The sequence below is a fragment of the Harpia harpyja genome, chromosome 9 (genome assembly GCF_026419915.1).
Source record: "Harpia harpyja isolate bHarHar1 chromosome 9, bHarHar1 primary haplotype, whole genome shotgun sequence".
Taxonomy (NCBI): Eukaryota; Metazoa; Chordata; class Aves; order Accipitriformes; family Accipitridae; genus Harpia; species Harpia harpyja.
The window spans coordinates 30,691,573-30,711,399 of record NC_068948.1 but is presented as its reverse complement, the minus strand read 5'-3'; the positions used below and the strand labels follow the sequence as shown (position 1 = coordinate 30,711,399).

The following is a 19,827-nucleotide window of genomic DNA, read 5'->3' as shown; positions in this document are numbered from 1 at the left end:
ATACCACCCCGCTACATTTGCTTGGAGCCATTCAGCTTGCAGTGCCGAGGGTGACCAGTTTACAGCATCGGCAGCACCCCAGCCTTTGCACCATCCCAGAAGAGGGTAGCTCAGAGCACACTGGAGGGCCCTACAGGTCATGTTTTACGAAGAATGAAGAGTCGCTCCTGAAGGACAGTTGTGCCACTTCTAGCTCAGACTGTGTTCCAGTCTTTTTCCCTATTTAACTCAGCAGAATACATATGTCTAAAATGACTGGCAAGGAACATGGAAAAAAAAATATTCTTTTGCCCTGTACCATAATGCACACAAGGAGTTCAGGCAAAAGGCTAAATACTTACGGCTTTGCTATTTACTGAAGATGTGGCTTGTACAGACAAAGCACGGCAGGAAGGACACCTGGAAAGCATTTCCCCTTCCCTTCAGGAAGGGGCAGAAAACCTTGGCTTTACAGAATTTACAGATTTCAGTAGAAAGGAATGATCTATCTTTCCTTCTGCATCTCCTTCTGGAAATAAGAAAGTGAAATTTGATCTTTGACTCGCACAGCCTGACAGTAAGTAGCTGTAGTTTACAAAATGTAGGAGCTTTATGCTGTGTTTCATTGCTGGCTCCGGCATGCTTTAAAGGGAACTGGGGAAAACTAGTAGAATTGCAAAGCTAAATACTCACCAGCAGCTGAGCTGCACACAAAGTATGTTCAGACAGTTGCAGAATCTGCAAATTCCCAACTGAATCCAGACCCTGGTTATGTCTGTCACAGCAATCATATTTCACTAGTGCTCCACCTCCAGAGATGCACAGCAGACGGTTGTCCCTGACAACCTTCCAACATGACAGTCCTCTCCTGCCAGCAAAAGCCTCTCATCACAGTCAGCTCCATGCCAGTGCTTGCTCTGCAGTAGAAAGCGTAGTACCTAACTGGCTTCTTGAGTCTCCTCGGCTTCAAGCCCATGGTTTCTCTTTATAGTGGGAATTTCTGCATTCTGATGTTTCCTCCACCAACAAGAACTTTCATAGCTATGCAAGAGCAAGGTGACACAGAAAGCCCATGTAAGCCTGCATAATAAAAACCTTTCTTCTATGCCACTTAGCCACCCAGTTCTAATTAGCATCTTCATAATCCCTTTTTCCTGCAGTCAACCTTTCTGACAAAAATCTGCTGAAGCTGCAAACATGAATTCTGCCTTACACTTGCCATTGTTTTTAAAAACCATCTTGAGACAGTAAAATCTAGTTCATCAGTCCTGTTACTGAGCATACCCACCTGCTGCAGACAATTCTCAGAGCCACATATGCTTGTGGAAATACCTAAGTGCAGCAGCCACTGGCCATAGAAACAAGTGGGCAGTAACAAGAGGGCACTGAGCCCTTGCCAGTTCTGCACCTCTTCCTTCCAGAAACACCTGCTTCTAGAGGTGAGGTGGGGGAAAATCCCTTCAAAACCAGGCCAAGAATGATTGCTGCATGCTGTTGGGCATCCTGAGTCAACACAAGGGCAAGCTAGCACTGAAAGTCCATCAGTCTGTCCTCTGTTCTCCTCCAGGCCCCACCACCCTTCCCACAGTCACGCTCCTTGAGAAAAGGGGCAGCAGGAAACAGACTCGAGTTGTTCAGCTGCATCTTCATCCTAGCCCCAGGGAGAGTTCAGGGGTGCAAACGATCCTCTTCCTCACCCAATGCCTTTTGTTTATTCCCACCTAGCAAAGAGGGATGCTGCATCTTTAACGAAAGGCCCAGTCTGGCTTCAAACGTGCCTTCTGGCAACATCATCCTCCCCAAAAGCATAGTGCTGGCAATACACTTTCACACAAGCTTTAATTTTATTATGGTTACTTTATGATTTTGCCTTACTGCCCTGCTATTTTTGAATGTGGGGCTGTAATAAAAGGCGTCTGATGGCCCAGGAGAGGGGAGCTATTATATTGCGGAGTCCCTGCAGTATCAGCGGCCTCTGCAAGACAAGATTCAAGCACAGCCTATGTGAGGGTTTGGACACTGCACCCGAGGAAGGGCTCCACAGCTTTATTTTCCCTTTCCTCTTCTGCTTGTCAGTCCTCACAGCTTCAAAACACTCCCCCAAGTAATACTTTTCCAAATGAAATGCTTTGGAAGGAACACAGGTCCTTCCAAATGGCCATTAAAAAGGGCCACTCCAACCCATCCTGAGAGATCACCCACCGTTAGCTCCACCTTGGCACTCTGGCTTTACAGAATTCATAATACAAGACAGTTCTGCACACCTGCGGAGCAGCTAGAGATGAACACGAACACGGGAGACTAGTGTTACAGGCATTGAAAGTTTTCATATTTATTTTTTGACTCCAATCTTTCCTCTGACCCTGGCATAGCTCATTGGTTGCATTACCCTTGTCTAAATCACAGCTTGTGATGTGGCATCAACACACACTACATGGGTTACCTGATAGCTTTCAGAAGATCAGGTTACCTGGTGTTAGAAACAAAATAATTACTTCAAAAATGTAGTACAGACATTCTGCACCTCCGTTATTAAAAATGGATAGATTTGTACTGCAAGACAACTCACATGCACTAGCTGTCTTATAAACCCCAACAGAGGCAACACACAAACTGTTTTTGCCCTGAGACAGTGAAGTGAACTCCCGGTCTTCTGCCTTTGCAGTGGTGCGGACAGACCAGTCTCAGCCAAAACTCTGCATGCGAGCCAACACCTGACTCTATCCTCGATATCCCCGACTGGTTTCTTGCAGCAAAGATAGGGTCAGACTGAGTATTTAGCTGTCACACCTTGAAGCCTGCCATTAAGGAACCAGGCCAACGAATTTGAAAAATGAACTTCTGCAATTTATGATTTGAAGGGCATGGCTTCTCTGGCATCCTTAGGTTCTTGAAAGACAAATGACCTTGTAGTACTACTCCTAAGATGTAATAATGTCTTGCATTGATCAGGAAACAGGCAGTCTAGGCGATTAAATTCACCACCTATTTTTCCTGGGAGGTGATCACAGGACACAGATTTTAAGTTCAGTGTCAAGTTCAACTCAGCGAGTTACACTAAAGGTTAACTTGATCCTTTAAGTGAAACCTTGCCTTGCCACCCTGCTCCATCCTACTCGCACGTACAAAGTCTTTTGTATGAAAACATAGGAATTCATTAGAGTTTATCTTCTATCCGGACTTTAAATAATTACTGAATCTGATCCTTCTGCCCCACCATCTCTCTCTACAAAGCATCAGTTTGATTTATTCCCTGCTTTGAGCAGAGATACCTTCAGTCACTAGCACTTAGCCATGTTGTCATGGCTGAGCCCTGTCCTGTATATTTAATCTTGAGTGTTTTTTGACTTGGCAGAGGTGACCTCCCTATTGTAACTCCATTGGCTGGCAGAAAAATGACTCTTCTATCAGAAATCCTGTACTATTGTAACTGCAGGCCTTAGTCCTCTCCAAGGAAAAACTCACAGACTGCAAGCTTCTGATGCTCATCAGAGCCAGCTTCTGTGATGGGCAAAAGACAATGAGCTAAAATAATGCAACCCCAGTCTTCCCTCTTAACATGATCTGTCACTCTTCCTCCTGCATATCACGAGTACCTTGGCTGCTGGTTTAGGGAATCTCTTTTTGTAAAATTCCCAGACCTTTCACAGGCACTATATAAAAACTGGAAAAAAGAGCTGCAGCCCAACCTACCAGTATGTACTTTCCTCAGCACATTAACCAACAGACAATGTGCGCTGACATTTTAGTAACAGGAAGTATGGTATACATCACAAGAATGTGAGGCTACTGCCAGTGTAGGACAGGGCTGTAACTCTTTATCTATGCATCATCAAGCAGCAAGGAAACCAAGTCAACATTTCACTCCACCATAGCCAGGCTGGCTTAAAGAGTGGATCCTCTCGTCCCTGCTCAGAAGCACTAACCCCTGTGCCAGACAGCATGCTATTATTTCAGGACAGGAGTGGTTAAACTCTAACAGCCTGCAGCTGGCTCTGAACAAGAAAGGAAAAGACAAGCCTCTACCTAGGGCCTAAAAGTATTTTATTTCCACCTCTGTGCATGAATTAAGTGGGTCTTCGTTGGAGCTAGTGCTAATGGAGCTGCCCAAAGGTGAGTTCCCTAATGCGTGCCCACGCACAGAGCTACGGTCCTGCCAGCCACCAGCCCCTGTGGTCGCTCTGTAATCAAACAAGGTATGCAGCATCCCACTGACTTAGGAAGGTATGGTCAAACCTTGTGCTGTCTACCTAGGAGCCATAAAGACACAGTTCAGTGATGCCCACCCTGCCACCAGTGGCATGGCTGAAGCATGGATAGGTATATCCACATCAGCTTCACTTCAGCTAGTACAGGAGACATCACTGTAAAAAGAGCAGCAGCGTAGACTTCATCGGGATTCTCAAGTTGAGTACATTCCCAGGGTCTGTAGCAGGCCAAGACAGCCCACGCTGAAATCTGCTCTGGTTAATCTTCACAGAGAAATGACAGACTACCAAGCTGTGCTGCTATTTCCTCTTTAACTGCATCCAAACAATCTCAGAGCTGAACTCCTGCACTCACCTCCATCAGAAGAGAGGCAACTGTCCTTCCAGATGGTCCTGCCTACCTTCCTTTCTTCTACTGCACCTCACTTCTGTTGTCATCCTTTTTAGGATGGTATCCTACTGACCATCTGCAAAGCTTCACAGGAACCAAAGAATTCATGGAAAGAAAGACCGAGTCCTTTATGATTTCTAGTCTCCTGAATCAACTATACTTTTAAGTCTGCTAATTCTTTCAGAAACAATCTCACAGAATTAGCTCATATGAATTTCTTGACCAGCCACTGCACCACCCATCACTTAACTGTGATGGAAAGCACTGAAATGACACTGGAGATGGCTACCTCATGGTGCCCATTACAGCATCTTGCTAAGAACCAGTCTTCTTACTCATCTGCATAGACCAAAACCACATGTATATTCAATACCCCAAGGTCTCTCTTGGAGACACTAGAGGTATGCCAAATCCCAGCTACTTCTGCTCCATTCTCTCTCTGAGCACAAGTATGACAAAACAGCCTGAACTTTTCCCCACATTGTGACTGCAAAGAGCAGATGACCTGTCTGGACATATGGACTGTGCTCAGAATGATACCGCGCTTGTAATGGGAGCTGCACAGACTCCCTGTGCCAGAGAAAAACGTTTAAAATCTTCAGTCCATCTGAGCAGCTTATATGATTCCCTACTCAGCTGACAAAGTTTCCCTTCTCCAGGCTTGTGTGGGGGAGGACAGACCTGAATGCTACAGCCAGACCCTCTGCAACTTCCTCCTCCGTTTATGGGTGACACAATCCAGCAGAAGCCCCTGGTACAAACATTTGCTTCAGCAGCTTCAGAACCCAACGGTCCCTCCGAGGATAGTAGTATCCCATACAAAGGAGCACTTTTTACCTTCTGCACCAATTCTCTGTACAGTCGGAGGTAAAACGATTACCTCACTACAGTCGCACACCAAATTCCCTTCTGGTGGAATTCACATCAGCACTACTGCAACTTTATAACATTTGCATTATAAAAATGTCTGCAAAGGAAGCCAAGAAAAACAGCTTTTTGTTCAGAGGAAGCTCTGTGGTCAAGATGATGTCATCAGAAAGCGCCAAATTAATTTCCTGTGGTTACATCCTACAGGAAATCCAAGAAGCTCAGCTTTCTTGCTAAACCAAGTAGTCATTTATTGTCAATAACTGTTAATTATGTGCCCAGATGTGTCATAAACTAAGAACTATCATGATTAGCCTTCATTCCCCGGATTCCTCCCAGATCGACTGTTGGGGTCTGTTTAGATCAGCGGCCTGAAGTCAGTGAAATGCACCAGCCCAGGGGCTCTGGGGCACACCAGCTGCTGCGCTCGCAGCACACGCCAGCGCAGCGAGTTTCCTGCTATTTACTTCAGCCACCTCCCCACAACAGGGGGATCTGCTGCTTAGAGAAACACCACAGAGGAGGAGCAGCTACGTAGATTAGACTCTTAGCAGGAACAGGGACCCCTAATCAAGAAAACTATAAAACCAATGAGGAGTAACAGCTTTTCTGCTCTGCATGAAGAGAAACAAGACAATCAGGATTGATTCAGGAGGTTTTCCAGCTGGTAAAATAATCATGAAAATATCTCGCAGGTCCCTCCCCCAGTCACAGTCCTTCCACAACCTACTGAAAGATGCACCTCTCCAAGACTTACTTGATATTTAACCTAGAATCATAGAATGGTTTGGGTTGGAAGGGATCTTAAAGATCATCTAGTTCCAACCCCCCAGCCATGGGCAGGGACACCTTCCACTAGACCAGGTTGCTCAAAGCCCCATCCAACCTGGCCTTGAACGCTTCCAGGGATAGGTCATCCACAACCTGTTCCAGTGCCTCACCACCCTCACAATGAAGAGCTTCTTCCTTACATCTAATCTAAATCTACCCTCTTTCACTTTAAAGCCTATTAAAACTTATAAAATAACAATTCAGTAAAGCACTCGGCTAATTCAAATGGGTCTTTTCAACAACTTATCAATGGGAAACTGATCTCACCCAGTTTTTAGATCTCCCCAGAACTACTTGCGTTTACATGAATTCACACCTGCCCTGCTGCCTCTAGCCACTCCTTTCACCTGCCATGCAACCCACAAGCCCTCCGTTTTCCCATTCACAGTAGAGGGGAATCCACTGCTGGGGGGAGGAACAGCCTTTGTATCTGTAACTTGCACTAAAATTATGATTCTGTCCTTACAGTGAACCTTCAGTAGAAATCTCTTGGGACAGACTCTTCAGTCCATGCAGCACGCTTCCCTGCATTGGCAGGGAGCCCAGCATAACACCTCAAGAGCTGAATGGTAAATGGTCAAGGCAAACCAGATCCAGGCCAAGCAACCCCTACACTTTACACACTGTATTTTCAGGTTTGCATGGATTCTTTTTCTTTTCACTACTTTTTAAAAACAAAGCGTATTCTATGTGAACATTCAGGACAGGGAGCTAGCTCATTACTTGTCTGGAAAAGGCACAACATAGGATGCACCCTAATAGAGTTCGAATCAGTAGCACCTGTATCACAGGTAAAACAAGAGCTGATGACAGCCAGGGATAAACTGCAGAGATGTTGTATTGATACCTGCTCAGCAGTAGCTTCTACCCTCAAGACCCTAGAGCCTATGTACTGTGGGCCAAATGAACAGGAAGGGAGAGGGAGGCTCAGAGCCACATGGGACTTGCTCAGAGCCACATGGAGACTAGAGGCAGGGGGAGGCAAAAGGACAAACCAAGCATCCTGCCACTTCAACTCACATACTGTAGCTACTGGTACAAACAATTTCCTTAACAAAAGGCAACTGAACAGCTGCAAAGAGAAATCATGTAGCTTCCAAATTCTCAGAATAAAATGGGCAGACAGACAAGGCTTCTTCACATGTTTGTATCTCTCCAGAAAACCATGCAGTGCTGACTCCCAATTCAGTCTATTTAATAAGCTTCCTACCTCTCTGTCCTTGAGTTTCATGGCGAGCACCAGCTGATGTCTGTGGTTAGTAAGGGCCTCCCGGTAATTTCCTTTGGAGAAGAATGCGGAGCCCAGATTTCCATGAGCTCGGCATTCTCCCGTCTGGTCACCTGAGTCACATGCAAACAAAACAAAGGTTAGCTAACAAAGGCATCACTGGAAGCGTCCAGCAGAAAGACTGGAACATGCTGTACAAGTAATGCTCCAGTGTCAGAACCAGCATCAGAACAAACTTATGTTTAATACACAGCCAAAACTCTCCTCTTAGCTGGCCTTCAGAAACTTCTACAATAACTAACAACCTTATTTTTAGAATTGTTTTAAATTTATTCTTTGGCCTAACACTTGGCAATTTCCCATTCTTCCATGTTTACTCCTTGCTTGACATTAGCGATTTGTTTGTGAAAGTCAATGGCCCAGGCTTAAAAGAAGCAAAGAGCATGTCAGCTTTCTCCAGAAAGCAATTCTGCAGCACAGCTGAGCTCAGCCACAAAGCACATCTACTACTGTCTTCAAGACAGTAGTCTCTATACTTTCAGTGAACTCTCCTAGCTAGACCCCTCAATCACTGTCTTCTCCACTTCTGCAAGGTTATGCCTTTCTGTCTCACATACTGTCTCCTCTCCTACAGCACCATGAAAGCTTGAAAGCTCTCAACGTTGTGCAGGATATACTGTACACAAGAGAGATTTTCCAATCTGTTTATTTTTTAAACACTCTTGTTCATCCATTGTCTTCCGATTTGTTCCTTCCCTGACAACCGCCTCAGAAGCTCAGACTGAGCACCTTTTTCCATCAAATTATTGAAAAAACAGATTGCTTCATTTAAGACTTATTATAAAGTTTTGAGCCCAAGCCTACACAGGGGATAAGACCAGTTCCCACATACATGACACCAGAAAATTAGAGGACCCTGTAAAACCTTAGCACATTCATTGATCATCTACCCCCTTGCACACATAGGTAAACAGGGCTGCACAAGCCTGTAGTTTGCACATTTCAGAAATTTCAGATTTGATTTAGCAGCTTGTGAAATCCCACAGAAACCTGAGCATTACAGAGATGCTGACCATTAACACAGCTATTAATTTGTTCCATTTGTACCAATCCAGCACTCAAGCGAGTGAAAGGAGAACTCTTACCTAAAGTCTTGGCTACATCCAAGTCCTGCTGCATGTATCCAGTGCTTTTCTCTGTATTCCCGAGGGACCAGTACGCACTGCTCAGTGCAGAGAACACTGATCCCCGCAGCTTTAGGCTGCAAGTGCCAATCTTCAGAGCAGCTTCTAGCACCACCACAGAGGCCCCATGGTGGCCCGCAGTCAGAAGTTCCTGGCCAATCACAGACACCACAACAAAGGGGCTCTTGTCCAGCTTCATCTTCTGCAGTTGTTGATAGGTGGGCTCCAGGGACCCTGAAATACAAAAACGAAGGCAGAGTTACTCAACAAGCCAAGTTACTTGCATATCGAAATCACCTTCACAACTTATCTTCCTTTTCTGGTAACCAAATGACATGCGAGTTAAGGGCCAGACTGCCCAAATCAAACCAAGATTTATTACAGGCACTCAGGGCTCAAATGCATCATCTAATATCTAGTACATCAAGATAGGTCAACTAGCAAGCCGATGTTTTCATTGCAGAAAGCACTTCATGAAAACAGCACAAGCATGCAGAGCAGTCTCATACTGAGCTCTGAAGACTGGTCTAATGGCAGAAGGAATACAGAAAACACCTGTAGAGTTTTGCAGGAAACTGGAAATGGGCCACCAGCAGTGTATAACAGCACTGCAGTTTCTGCTCCCTCAGCACAAACTTTCAGCTGAATGTCTGCAAAATCTGTGCCTGTCCAGATACCACAGCACACGGTATGTGCCAAGAGAGGTGACGAAAACTGCAGAAGGAAGCTGCTCCTTCTTCTGCAGGAGAAGGTACTCCCGCATAATGACAGCACTGGACCTGCCAGACTACTTATAATTGGTCTAACTGCTTTCATCATTCAGACGATAAAACATCTTGGCTACATGTTTCATTAAGGACATCAGTATGACATGACTCCAGAATTTGCTGACCAAGTGGCATTTCTTGATTAGATGCTCTCACCTGAATCAACCCTACCACAGCAACCTCAGGAAGCCACTTGCTCCCTGTTTTCATCATTTCTGCCTCTCTACAATCACCAAGTGTATAAACAACGATAGAAGAGGATGTTAACACTTCCCTGAAGATGCAGACAGTGTGAACACGATGCCAGTTACCAACATCCAATTAGATCCTGGGATTAAATGCAGACATAAGAGGACAGAAATAGTTGCTGTAACATGCCACCACTTATCATGCTTATCACTGCAAAAGCAGATACAAACTCAGTTCCTGTCTTAAGAAGCTTACTTAGAATTCTAGCCAGGTAATCCAGGCAAACATAGGGACAGAGACCGGTACAGACAAGGAGAAAGGAAGAAAAAGGAAAACACAAGGGAAGTGCTTCTGGTAACCTTCAAGTCCAGTAGGAAAGGGAGAACCAGCATGGTAACAGAAGGGCAGACATGGGATTCATTAGTGCTCTTGTACGTGTCAGGGAAGAAACACAGCCACAACCAGGTGTAAGATGCGGCAACAGTGATTCAGTTATTGGGTAAAGGAGTTTCACCTTCATCTCTATGTACTGTGGACCCACGCCCCCCGAATCCCCCAGTGACTGCATTTAATAATCTTTAGCACACCACTGACACTTACAACCCTTTTGCCTTTCCGGTTGCTCCTCTTCTTTCTCCGAATGCAAGTATGCTGGAAGCTACCACTCATATCAGTCTATCCATGGCTTCAAACAATCTATTCTCCTAGTGGAATCAAGTTACAAGGGACTGGCTTTACACCAGAGATAACACGTGGAGGGATCTTTTATTTCTCTCCTAGACAATGAGCTTACAGAAAGGGGACCAGAACAACACATAACAACTACTTAAGTGCTTGCAGAGTGCCTAGCACAGTGGGACTGCAACTCTGAATAGTCATTACAGTGGTACAGTATACACACTCTCAAAGTAAAACTAGTACTTTATAAGCAAGGCTGATCTAAAATCTGTGAAACCAGTCAGCGGGAGGATACCAACTGGAAAGCAGCAACACTGAGAAGCACAGTAGGGAGCAGCAATGTAAATATATAGCTGCAGTGCAATAGGACAGAGAGATCAGCCAAATTTGGGGATGCTTACTTAGAAATACCATATCACCTGCATCCTAAGCAGCAGCCACAGTACCTTTGGGTACCAAATGAAATTAGCTTCACAAGGCAACTGCTATATAGAACAGAAAATTCCAGATGAATTCATTTTAGAGGACAGAGAAAAACACTGTAAAAAAAGAAGCACCAACAGGAACATTTTTTCATTTCAGCGCTTCTTGGCCCCTAAGCCCTGGGGCCCCCAGCAGCATCTGTTGAGGATGAGAATTGCCATGTTCCCTCCCGGGAAATAGCATAAGGACATTGCAACACAAAGCTTGGAAGAGAAACAAAGCAAAGAGGAGACTACCTCCTTCCTCTAGAGAGGAAAATCCTGGAAATGGGGACATTATGAAAGAGAAGCAAAACGCTGTACAGCTAATACAGCTTCAAGGTCCATGTGATTTCAACACTCTTCCTGAATACAAGTGAATTAGCAGAGCAGCCTTTTTTGCCTTCTGGAATGCTGTGTTTTGAAAGACATGAGTACCATGGAAAAGCTGCTGATGTGCTCTTCTGGGCAAACTCTGGCCTGGAGCATTTAAGACTCCCTGTTCCCAATGGCCAAGCACCAGGCTTCGTGCTGGGAAGTTGTTCCAAGTAATAATAAAGCCAGGACCAGAGTAGCGCACACCTCTCATTCTGCACCAATACTGGACAAAAGACAAACGAGAAAAGACTTCATTGGAACTGCTGCACAACACCAGTCTGATTCATGTCCACTGCCTCTCGAGCTGGCTATCACCATCTTGCTGTCCCACTGAATTAGAAGAGTATTTTTTTGTTCCTCCTCCAACTTCAGGCTCCCTTCTCTGACTCAGCAGAGAAGACAAGTCCTGAAGTCTTTCCCTTCAGGCCTCCAGGTTCTCTCCCCCTCAGATGCTGGCAGGGTCAGCCATAGACTGAAACAACTGCCTCTAAGTACCTCAGCAGCAGATTGCCATCCTTGAGAAAATCTCCTGGTGCTTACCTCGCATGGGAGATTTCATGGCGGCCTCGACCATGCCAACCAGAAGCTGAAGACTCTTGGGATCCTGAGCCAGTCCTGACGCAAATGCTGCCAGTGCATCTGCATGACGTCCAAGATACTGAAGGGCCACACCCTGTCGGAAGTATGCCTGAAAAGCCAAAGGAAAGAAGAAATACCAATTACTTCATTGGTAGAAGTCACCAATAACAAATCTGCCTGTGACCTCATGCTGGTGGACACTGAGCTACATGATCACATTCTAGCTTCTTTGGTCACACTGGCTATAATTAGAAAAATCCAACACCACAGTTTGGTTTGTGACTGCCACCCAGCTGCTTATCCTCTCGGTGCAACAACTTTCTCAATCTTTGCAAGGCCTCTGAACTGCTCTGCAGACCAGGGATGGTAATTATTACTCTAAAGGCAAAGCTTTTCCCTTGGACTCGGCCAATTAGTTATTCTTAACTACTTATAATCAAATGCTCATTCTCAAGACCTACGTTTCTGTTCTCTTGGCTCACACAGCATACAAATAACTTGATTCCTTTCTCATCAGTTCTTGCCAATGAGTCCAATATAAACATCTAGCACTAGTAGAGACCAAAATGTACTGAAAGCTCAAGTTGCAATGAAATACAATGCAAAGATCCAGACAGGAGCTGAACCTTCTTTCTCCACACACATGCCCTAAAGCAGACACTGCCCAGCACTGTCCCACTTTTTGGGTGCAGTATATATACAGTTATATATAATACACATATATATACGTGTGTGTGTATATACACATATGCACTTCTTAGATTGAGGCAAGACACTCATAATTTTGAACATGTTTACAAGTGCATTTTTCTTTTGTTTCTTCCTTTCCAAGGAAACCATTCATGGGAATGTGCAATACCTTCAAAGTAACCTAAGTCTCTTGTAACCATGTGTTTCCATTTCTACATCAGCAACAACATCAATATGCAGCTGCAAAGCATTTCCAAGCAGAGCTTCCGCATCTCCCTAAACTGTGAAACCAGGAACCTACACACAAAGCAAGAACTGCAGGAACATGTTCTGCTCACGCATAAAGCAATGGCAAAGCCCCAGCTCGAAGGGTATCCAGAACTTCCTTGAGATCTACTGGGTAAGAGATCACAGAAACCACAATCCAGTATTTACTCAAAGTACTCCGGTATATTTGTAGCACATATATCTGGACACTATGTTATAAAAAGGTGTTGAATCTTTAAGCACCTTTGATGCCCGTTATTCAGGTTTTATCTTCATGTCCAGCTAATACCTTTCTGATGCAAACTTTGCTGCACTTTTGGTTCATTCAAAGCTCTTTCAATAGCACAAATAAAGCTGTCAGAACAGAAGATAAAACATTATTTGAATTTCTTAAAAAGTGCTTTAAGAACATAATACTGCTCCTTGAGATTGGCTCCTAGTATTGCTTTCATGGATAAGACCTCATCACTATTTCACTCTGTCTGTAATAGAAACCTGTACTCAAGATACATTAAGTATACACCTATGGAAGTTTTTTTACTTAAACAGGATAAATCTGCAATTAATATCCAAACTGGTGTTTCATTAGAGCTTTCAGACACTTTCAGAATACAATCCAGGGAGGCAGAGATTAAGGAAAATCAGAAATTACATGAGAAATTTCTAGACATGAATATTTAATCTCTTTTCCATTAGTAAGTCTTGATTGTAGAACCACTTTTAATGAATTCGATGAAAGCAAAATTCTTTTCATCAACCTTTAGTATAAATGTGTTCTTATTGAACCAAACAAGCTACTGTACCAGAAACCCAATTCAATGTTAATTAGATTACTAGCATGAAGCTTTAAATCAAAGAAAATACAAAGAACTAACAATGTGCAGTGGCCATCAAGCATGAGTCCTCCCAACAGCAAGTGAGCTGTCACCTAAATCATGGCATACACTTTTAAGTCTTTTTTCCCCAGAATTATCATTTAATTACTTTCTTTACCACCTGACAACAGAAGGCAGTTTGATGCAGCATGTCTCTGATGGGGACCTTTCCAGCCAACAATGCTGGTCCAGGACAAATGTGCCTGCCTGATTCAATTACCAAGGATGAGGGCAAAAATACACAGCAGCCAGCAACAAAACTTCATGTTGTGTGTAGGCGTCTCCAAGATCTCAAGCTTTACAGGAAGGTAGAAGCCTGCCATCTCCTCTCTCAAAATGCATACTACCAGGACAGATGGCACATCAGCGAATACGTGGCTTCCTCACCACCACAGCAAGTCAGCTAAACCCAGAAACCCAAAATTCACTTGTATACAGGGTTTCAAGGAAAAGGCAGGAGGGAGGTGGATGCTACAGGCAATGCAGACAAGCCTCCCACAGCCTACAGAAGACAGGAGTGCCATGGCTTTTTTTCCAAGTTTCTGAAGGGACCACGTAGTGCAGTTCTCTCTCCCATCCCATCCTATACACACAAAGGCTGTAGGGCAAGAAATAACATACTCTTCAACTACAGGTGTGGCAACAACTAGCTTTCATGTCTCCCATGAAGGAAAATGGAGAAAAAGCAAGCCAGACAAAACACAGGTGAACCCTCTGCCCTACTTCCAGTTCTCATACAGAAATCCAAGTGAACATCAGTTCCCCCAGGAGAAAATACACCACAGGTGCAATATCACAAGAGGGGAGAAGAAGGGGAAAAAAAAAGGGAAAAAAAAAGGATCTCAGAGCACTTTGCAGAGGAGTACCAGGCCTGTTTTGCTCACCATTGCCTGCCCAAGAACTCTACAACCTCCACCGCAAGGGAAAGGCCCTGCCTAGCCAGGATGCACCAGTGGCTGCAGCGGGGACACTGGTTTCTAGCACCTGCCCATCTGACCCTGTGGCTTTTGTGGAACACTGAGCACATCTCAAACACTGAGAAAACAGAGTCCTCATCCCCTGAGCTCTGCATAGAAAGGAGACAGGCTCCAGATGACAGCAGACAGACAGACAGGGACGAGATTCATAAACAGCATGCAATTCAGTACCATGCATTTCCAATGTCCTTTCTGGAAAGTGTTTTTATCCACTCCCCACATCTATTCCTGGAAGTCCCCCCTGGAAACCATTTAATTTGAATACAAACACAGCATTCAGAGTCCAAAAGAAAAACCTATTAATCGTAACTGAAAGGAAGATTTTGGCCATTTTTTCCCCCTTCCTTCCTTTCTCCTCCAGTTTCCAGCGTATACAGAACGCTCTCCACACATTGTGTTCCCCAAAGACCTTTAACAAAATAAATAAAAAGCATTCACATCACCTATTTCCTCCCCAAGAGGCATTCACAAGTTAGTTTAGCATTGGAATGAAGACACCGTATCAAGGGAAAAAATCTGCAAAGAGGAAATGGTGAGAATCACCCTTTGGAAAAGGAGAGGAAAAGGAAAGGCAGGGAGCCAGCAGCTGCAGCTGAAGAAATGAGACAAGGAGCAGCTTTCCAGTCCCAACACAGACAGAGCCTTCCCACGCTTCAGTGAACTTTACATTTTTAATCACACTATGTGAAGATAAAAGAGTACTCACTCTACAGTAAAAGTTACATTAATTTTCCAGTGATCCAGGTAAGAAAGAACTATTGATTCCTTTTAGGAAGATTAAAGCAACAAGAGAATAATGTTTTGCTAAAGACAAGATAAATGAACAGCAGGTGTTTTCTAACCCATGGCTCTTTGCATCCTCAATGTAATACAAAGAGCTGGAACCATCTTTTTCATTTTTGCAGTCTCTGCATTATACTTTCCAGGAACAAGGCACTGTGCAAAAGGAAAGTCTCACTCTCAGCTGGAATTTGGCACTAGCTACATCTCCCTCAATGGGAACTATTTTCTCCTCTCTTTGTGTTTGCATGATTGAACACACGCTCTGCCATTCTTATCTCCAGATTCACTGGCGTGCCATGGGTTAACAGCACCTGCACCCAACCTTCCAGCCAGAGCCAACTAGGTGCTGCACAGCACATCTACTGACCTCTCCACTGCCAGCCCCTGAAGTAAGAACTGGGAGAGCGGGATACGGCACTACTGGCAGGAGCCTTCTGGGAAGGGAAGAAGATTAAAAGGTAAAAGGCAGCCCTACCAAACAGCCGATCTTATCAGGTCAACGATACTAAATTACAGAGGTTGTCAGCGAGTACTCCTATGCACGAACCTATGTGTCTTTAGTTCTGGGAAATCAGACCATACTGTGGTCTCATACAGTCATTCATTTTTTAGTCCACTGGACAACTAGCCTCACTTCAGCCAGTTTACAGATTTCATATAGCCAAGTGGAGATGGCCTGGGAAGTAGGACAGGGAGTAATTAGTGCTTTTTATCCATAATACCATTGAAAGCACTGTTGATATTCTGGAAGCAAAAATAAGTTATTCTAACTAATTAACTTGCAAAATATGTTTGGCACTTGAGACTTCAAAGCCATGCAGAAAATTGGCCCTGTAACAGAGGCTGCTCATATAGCAACTCCAAGTACAGAACGCCAGCGATCTGAAGTTGCATCGCTCCCAGCACAGAACCCATCCAAAAGGTAACAGGTCTTCCCACCTCATTCAGATTTTGTCCCCCTGCCCATTTTTTCAGACTTGCCTTTTTGCCCCATGCTTTTCAGAACGTGCCGTGTTTTCACGGCAAGAATATAGTTTTTAGTGCTTTTCTCTACCCTGAACTTCATTCTAGAACTGTTGTATGAACAAGAGAAGAACGCAAAAGAAGACCTTCCTAATCAGACACTCCAGTTTTATGGAGGTGGATGATGGCTGGGCTGCGGCAGAGTCAATGTCTGCCTAACCAGGCATAATTTCTTTCTGTAATCCTAAGCACGAGTCCTATTTGTTCTGCTCAATTTATTGACCAGTGTAGTTTCTGTACAGGCTAGTATTTTTCACCTGTGTTTATTACAGCCCATTTAATGCACAAGGAGAATTTCTATTTGTCCTACTACGAGTTGCCACTGGACTGATTGCTGCAGTGTCCAGGCGATGTAAATAGAAACACGCTTGTCAGTTTTTTGATCCTCATTGTCTGAGATCCCATGTAGGTAACTGTCTAGATCCTGAATATTGGATTTTCACATGCAGTCTGAAACTGGATTAGAATTTAAATACCATCATTGAAATAGCTGGTATCAAGAGGAGTTCTGAAACTTTTATTAACCGTTCTACTATCAATATGCAAGAACTGTTTTAGGCAGAGCAATAGTAACTGGTTTATAATTAATACAAAACATACAACGAAGATAAAAATATAATACAAAGAAAGAGAACATATGACTATGAATAGGAGCTCTATGTTTCCCAGGATTCTGTTACATAAAACCAAGGCCAGTAAAGGAAGCCCAAGACAACTCAATGCTTTTCTTACTGGGTAAGTGTCAAAATATACTTTAATTTTTTGGACCAGTGATCTAGGCAAATAGTCATGCTGTACTGGCATCTATAGGCTCTCGTACAACTCTTTGGGCTCATAGGATTTTTCCCAGTAGAATCCATGGCAATAAATCATTCAGATCCTTAGCGTGTCTCACATGCAATGCTTGCAACAGTTAGAGGGAAGCAGCAGCCACAGGAGTTCAGTCCTGTCTTACCACGGTCTCTTCTAAGTCTGAAGCATGAGCTCATGTTTCTGGAATATGATTTAGTACCAGGGTACAAGCATTCTTCTAACAGTAGCCCATACTATACTCTTTACTGGACAGAATGGTATACTGTTTATAAATATTTTAAAACAGCTAAAACTGAGGGATTAACTGGCATGTAGGAGCCCTCTGAGAGAGTACTGTCACCTGGCTGTCCTAGGACACATTGAGATAGCCAGGCAAAAAACCGGGAGCCCTCCCGTTCTCTTTGAAGCAGGGTAACCCTCTCCAGAGTTTTATGCACAGCAGACAACACATGTGCCGCTGTTCCTCTGCAAGCACTCCAGCAGAGATCCTGCTGGCTGCACGCTGCCCACAAGGAACGCAGCGACAAAGACTATCCCAGCTTCGGGATCGCCACCTGCCGAGGGTCAGGCCCCCCCCCCCGCCCCCCCGGGTGCCCAGGGGCTCCTGCGCCTCCTCCCTTCTCTGCACAGCCCCCTTTCTGCAGGTGGTCCCTCTGCCATTGTACACAGCAACACCGCACTGCCTTTCTGCACCCGTACCGCCTTGCTAGGGCTCATCTGATAATTCTGTCATCAAACTTCACATTCAGAGACTCATTTACATAATGAATTGCTGGCTGGTTTGTAACTGGATAATGGAAATATTAGAATGAAACTGGAACGGCATCAGAAGAACTTGGAGCAGAAAATTACTGTCAAACAAACATGGAAAACTTGAAAAAAATGCCTCAGCCTTAGACAAAGACTCCCATTGTACACAGGGGAGGAAATTCAAAACACCTTTATATTCATGTCAGCTTCGGACTTTGGGCAACCAGCTATCTGGACAGGAAAGGCAAATACATCGAAAACGCTTCTTCCACAATGTTCCCTTGGTTTGCCAGATCAGGACATGATACCAAAAATAGCACGAATAATCTATGATGCATTTAATTGGCCTGTTCCGAGCCAGTGGAACACCTCCTGGACAGACAGACCCACTGCCCTGCACAGGACTGCTCCGTGCCCATCAGCCAGCTCCCTCACTGCCCGCCCACAGGAGCCGGGCCAGCAGTGACGAATATGACACGCATGACGAACAAAAAGGAGGAAAATGTGGGAACAGCCACTATGGCTTCTTGGGGCCAAGCACCAGGTTGAATCTTTCCTCTCCCCTTGTAACTGCTTTACAGCCAAATTTTAGAGAAAAATACAGGACAAATCTCGGCTGTGGGATTTCAGGAATGTGAGGAGAGGGAAGAATGCGCTTTAATTCAGAACACATGCAGCACATGCATAAATACTGCTTGCTGTCCACATGAACTGAACTCCTCCTTTCACAAGTTAAGGTTGCACCCTAGATAACAATTTTCCTTCACAGTCTGTATACTCAGCTGGCACCTGAACCACTACCGTTAGCCTACCCTAAGAACACAAGCAGAGATCTGACAAATTTATTGTCTTTGCAGCACAGCTGCTTTAATTTCTACTAGTTTCCAAGGTGTCTCTTACAGGAACTCACTACTCAAGAAATGGAAATTTCCTTTAAGCCCCACTGAGCCTATACAGAGAAACAGGATGGGTGGTGTAAAATATCATGCCTTGTTTTATCCAAAGAGCATTTAATTATTCCTATTGATTGTGCTTCCGCTACCTCCAGTAGTGCCCACCTGAATTAAATGGAATCATCAGTAACAAAGAGTCAAATCTTTGCTTAGTTAGTTAAAGTTAACAGCCCAGCTTTTCACACAGCTTATTGGTTTTGCTCCATTCTTGCCCACTTCAGGCTCACTCTAGAAACAGCAGCTACAATCTAGATCCCCTCTTCAGAGAGCATCCCCCACCTTTCATAACAGTGCATGGTCACAGACAATCTTCATATCTTTATCAGCCACAGCTCTTAAGCCTTATTTAATAGCAAGAACTAGCCATGAGTGGAGAAAAGTCCTCTAGACAAGTAACAACCAGTCTGTTGATGCCCAAATACAGCACAGGGAAAGCATAACCAGCCTCTTGTGTTTAAGGCTGACAGGCACAGTTGCAAGTACAGCATCTTCTAGAATTCCTCCACAAGTCAACAGGGACAAAGTTCTGCTCAATTTCTGGCTGAACAATTTGCTTTAGAAATTGCAGAAGAAAAGATAATCCACCTTTCACCCTGCTCAGAAGTAACACCAATCTTGGTAAGATATTATTAGAGATTTAATAGATACAGAATTACACAAAACTTAAAATACATGGATTAGATGACAGCTGTAGGCTGCTTCTCAGTGAAGTTTAGGGCAGTGGCAGGACTGTTTTTAACACCGTATTACCTAGTGCTTTGTCTAGTTTCAGCACCGTACCATGATTTAAATTGTATTAACGTTTGATATTTAACTGCCAGTGTACATCTGCACACAATTGTCCCAATTCTAACAATGCTGAAAGTGTTGAGAACCTTTGCAGAGCTCAAGAATATACAAACATATGCTACTATTTGTTCTTACACCCTTAAAAGCAAAAACAAATAAAAAAGCAG

At 44.2% G+C, this 19,827-nt stretch overlaps 1 protein-coding gene across 6 annotated transcripts in view; it reads right to left on the bottom strand.

The window, feature by feature from the left end:
- Window positions 1-19,827, bottom strand: part of TTC28 (tetratricopeptide repeat domain 28) — a 200,945-nt gene that overhangs the window by 67,125 nt on the left and 113,993 nt on the right. For 5 of the 6 annotated variants that reach the window (XM_052796819.1, XM_052796820.1, XM_052796821.1 and 2 more), the window contains 3 exons: window positions 11,702-11,849; window positions 8,650-8,922; window positions 7,487-7,617 (listed from right to left, as the gene is read on the bottom strand). In XM_052796819.1, the coding sequence (XP_052652779.1) occupies window positions 7,487-7,617; window positions 8,650-8,922; window positions 11,702-11,849 (552 nt within the window). Of the gene's footprint in view, window positions 1-7,486; window positions 7,618-8,649; window positions 8,923-11,701; window positions 11,850-19,827 lie in introns of those variants that run through there. The other variant, XM_052796827.1, reaches the window with a different exon arrangement.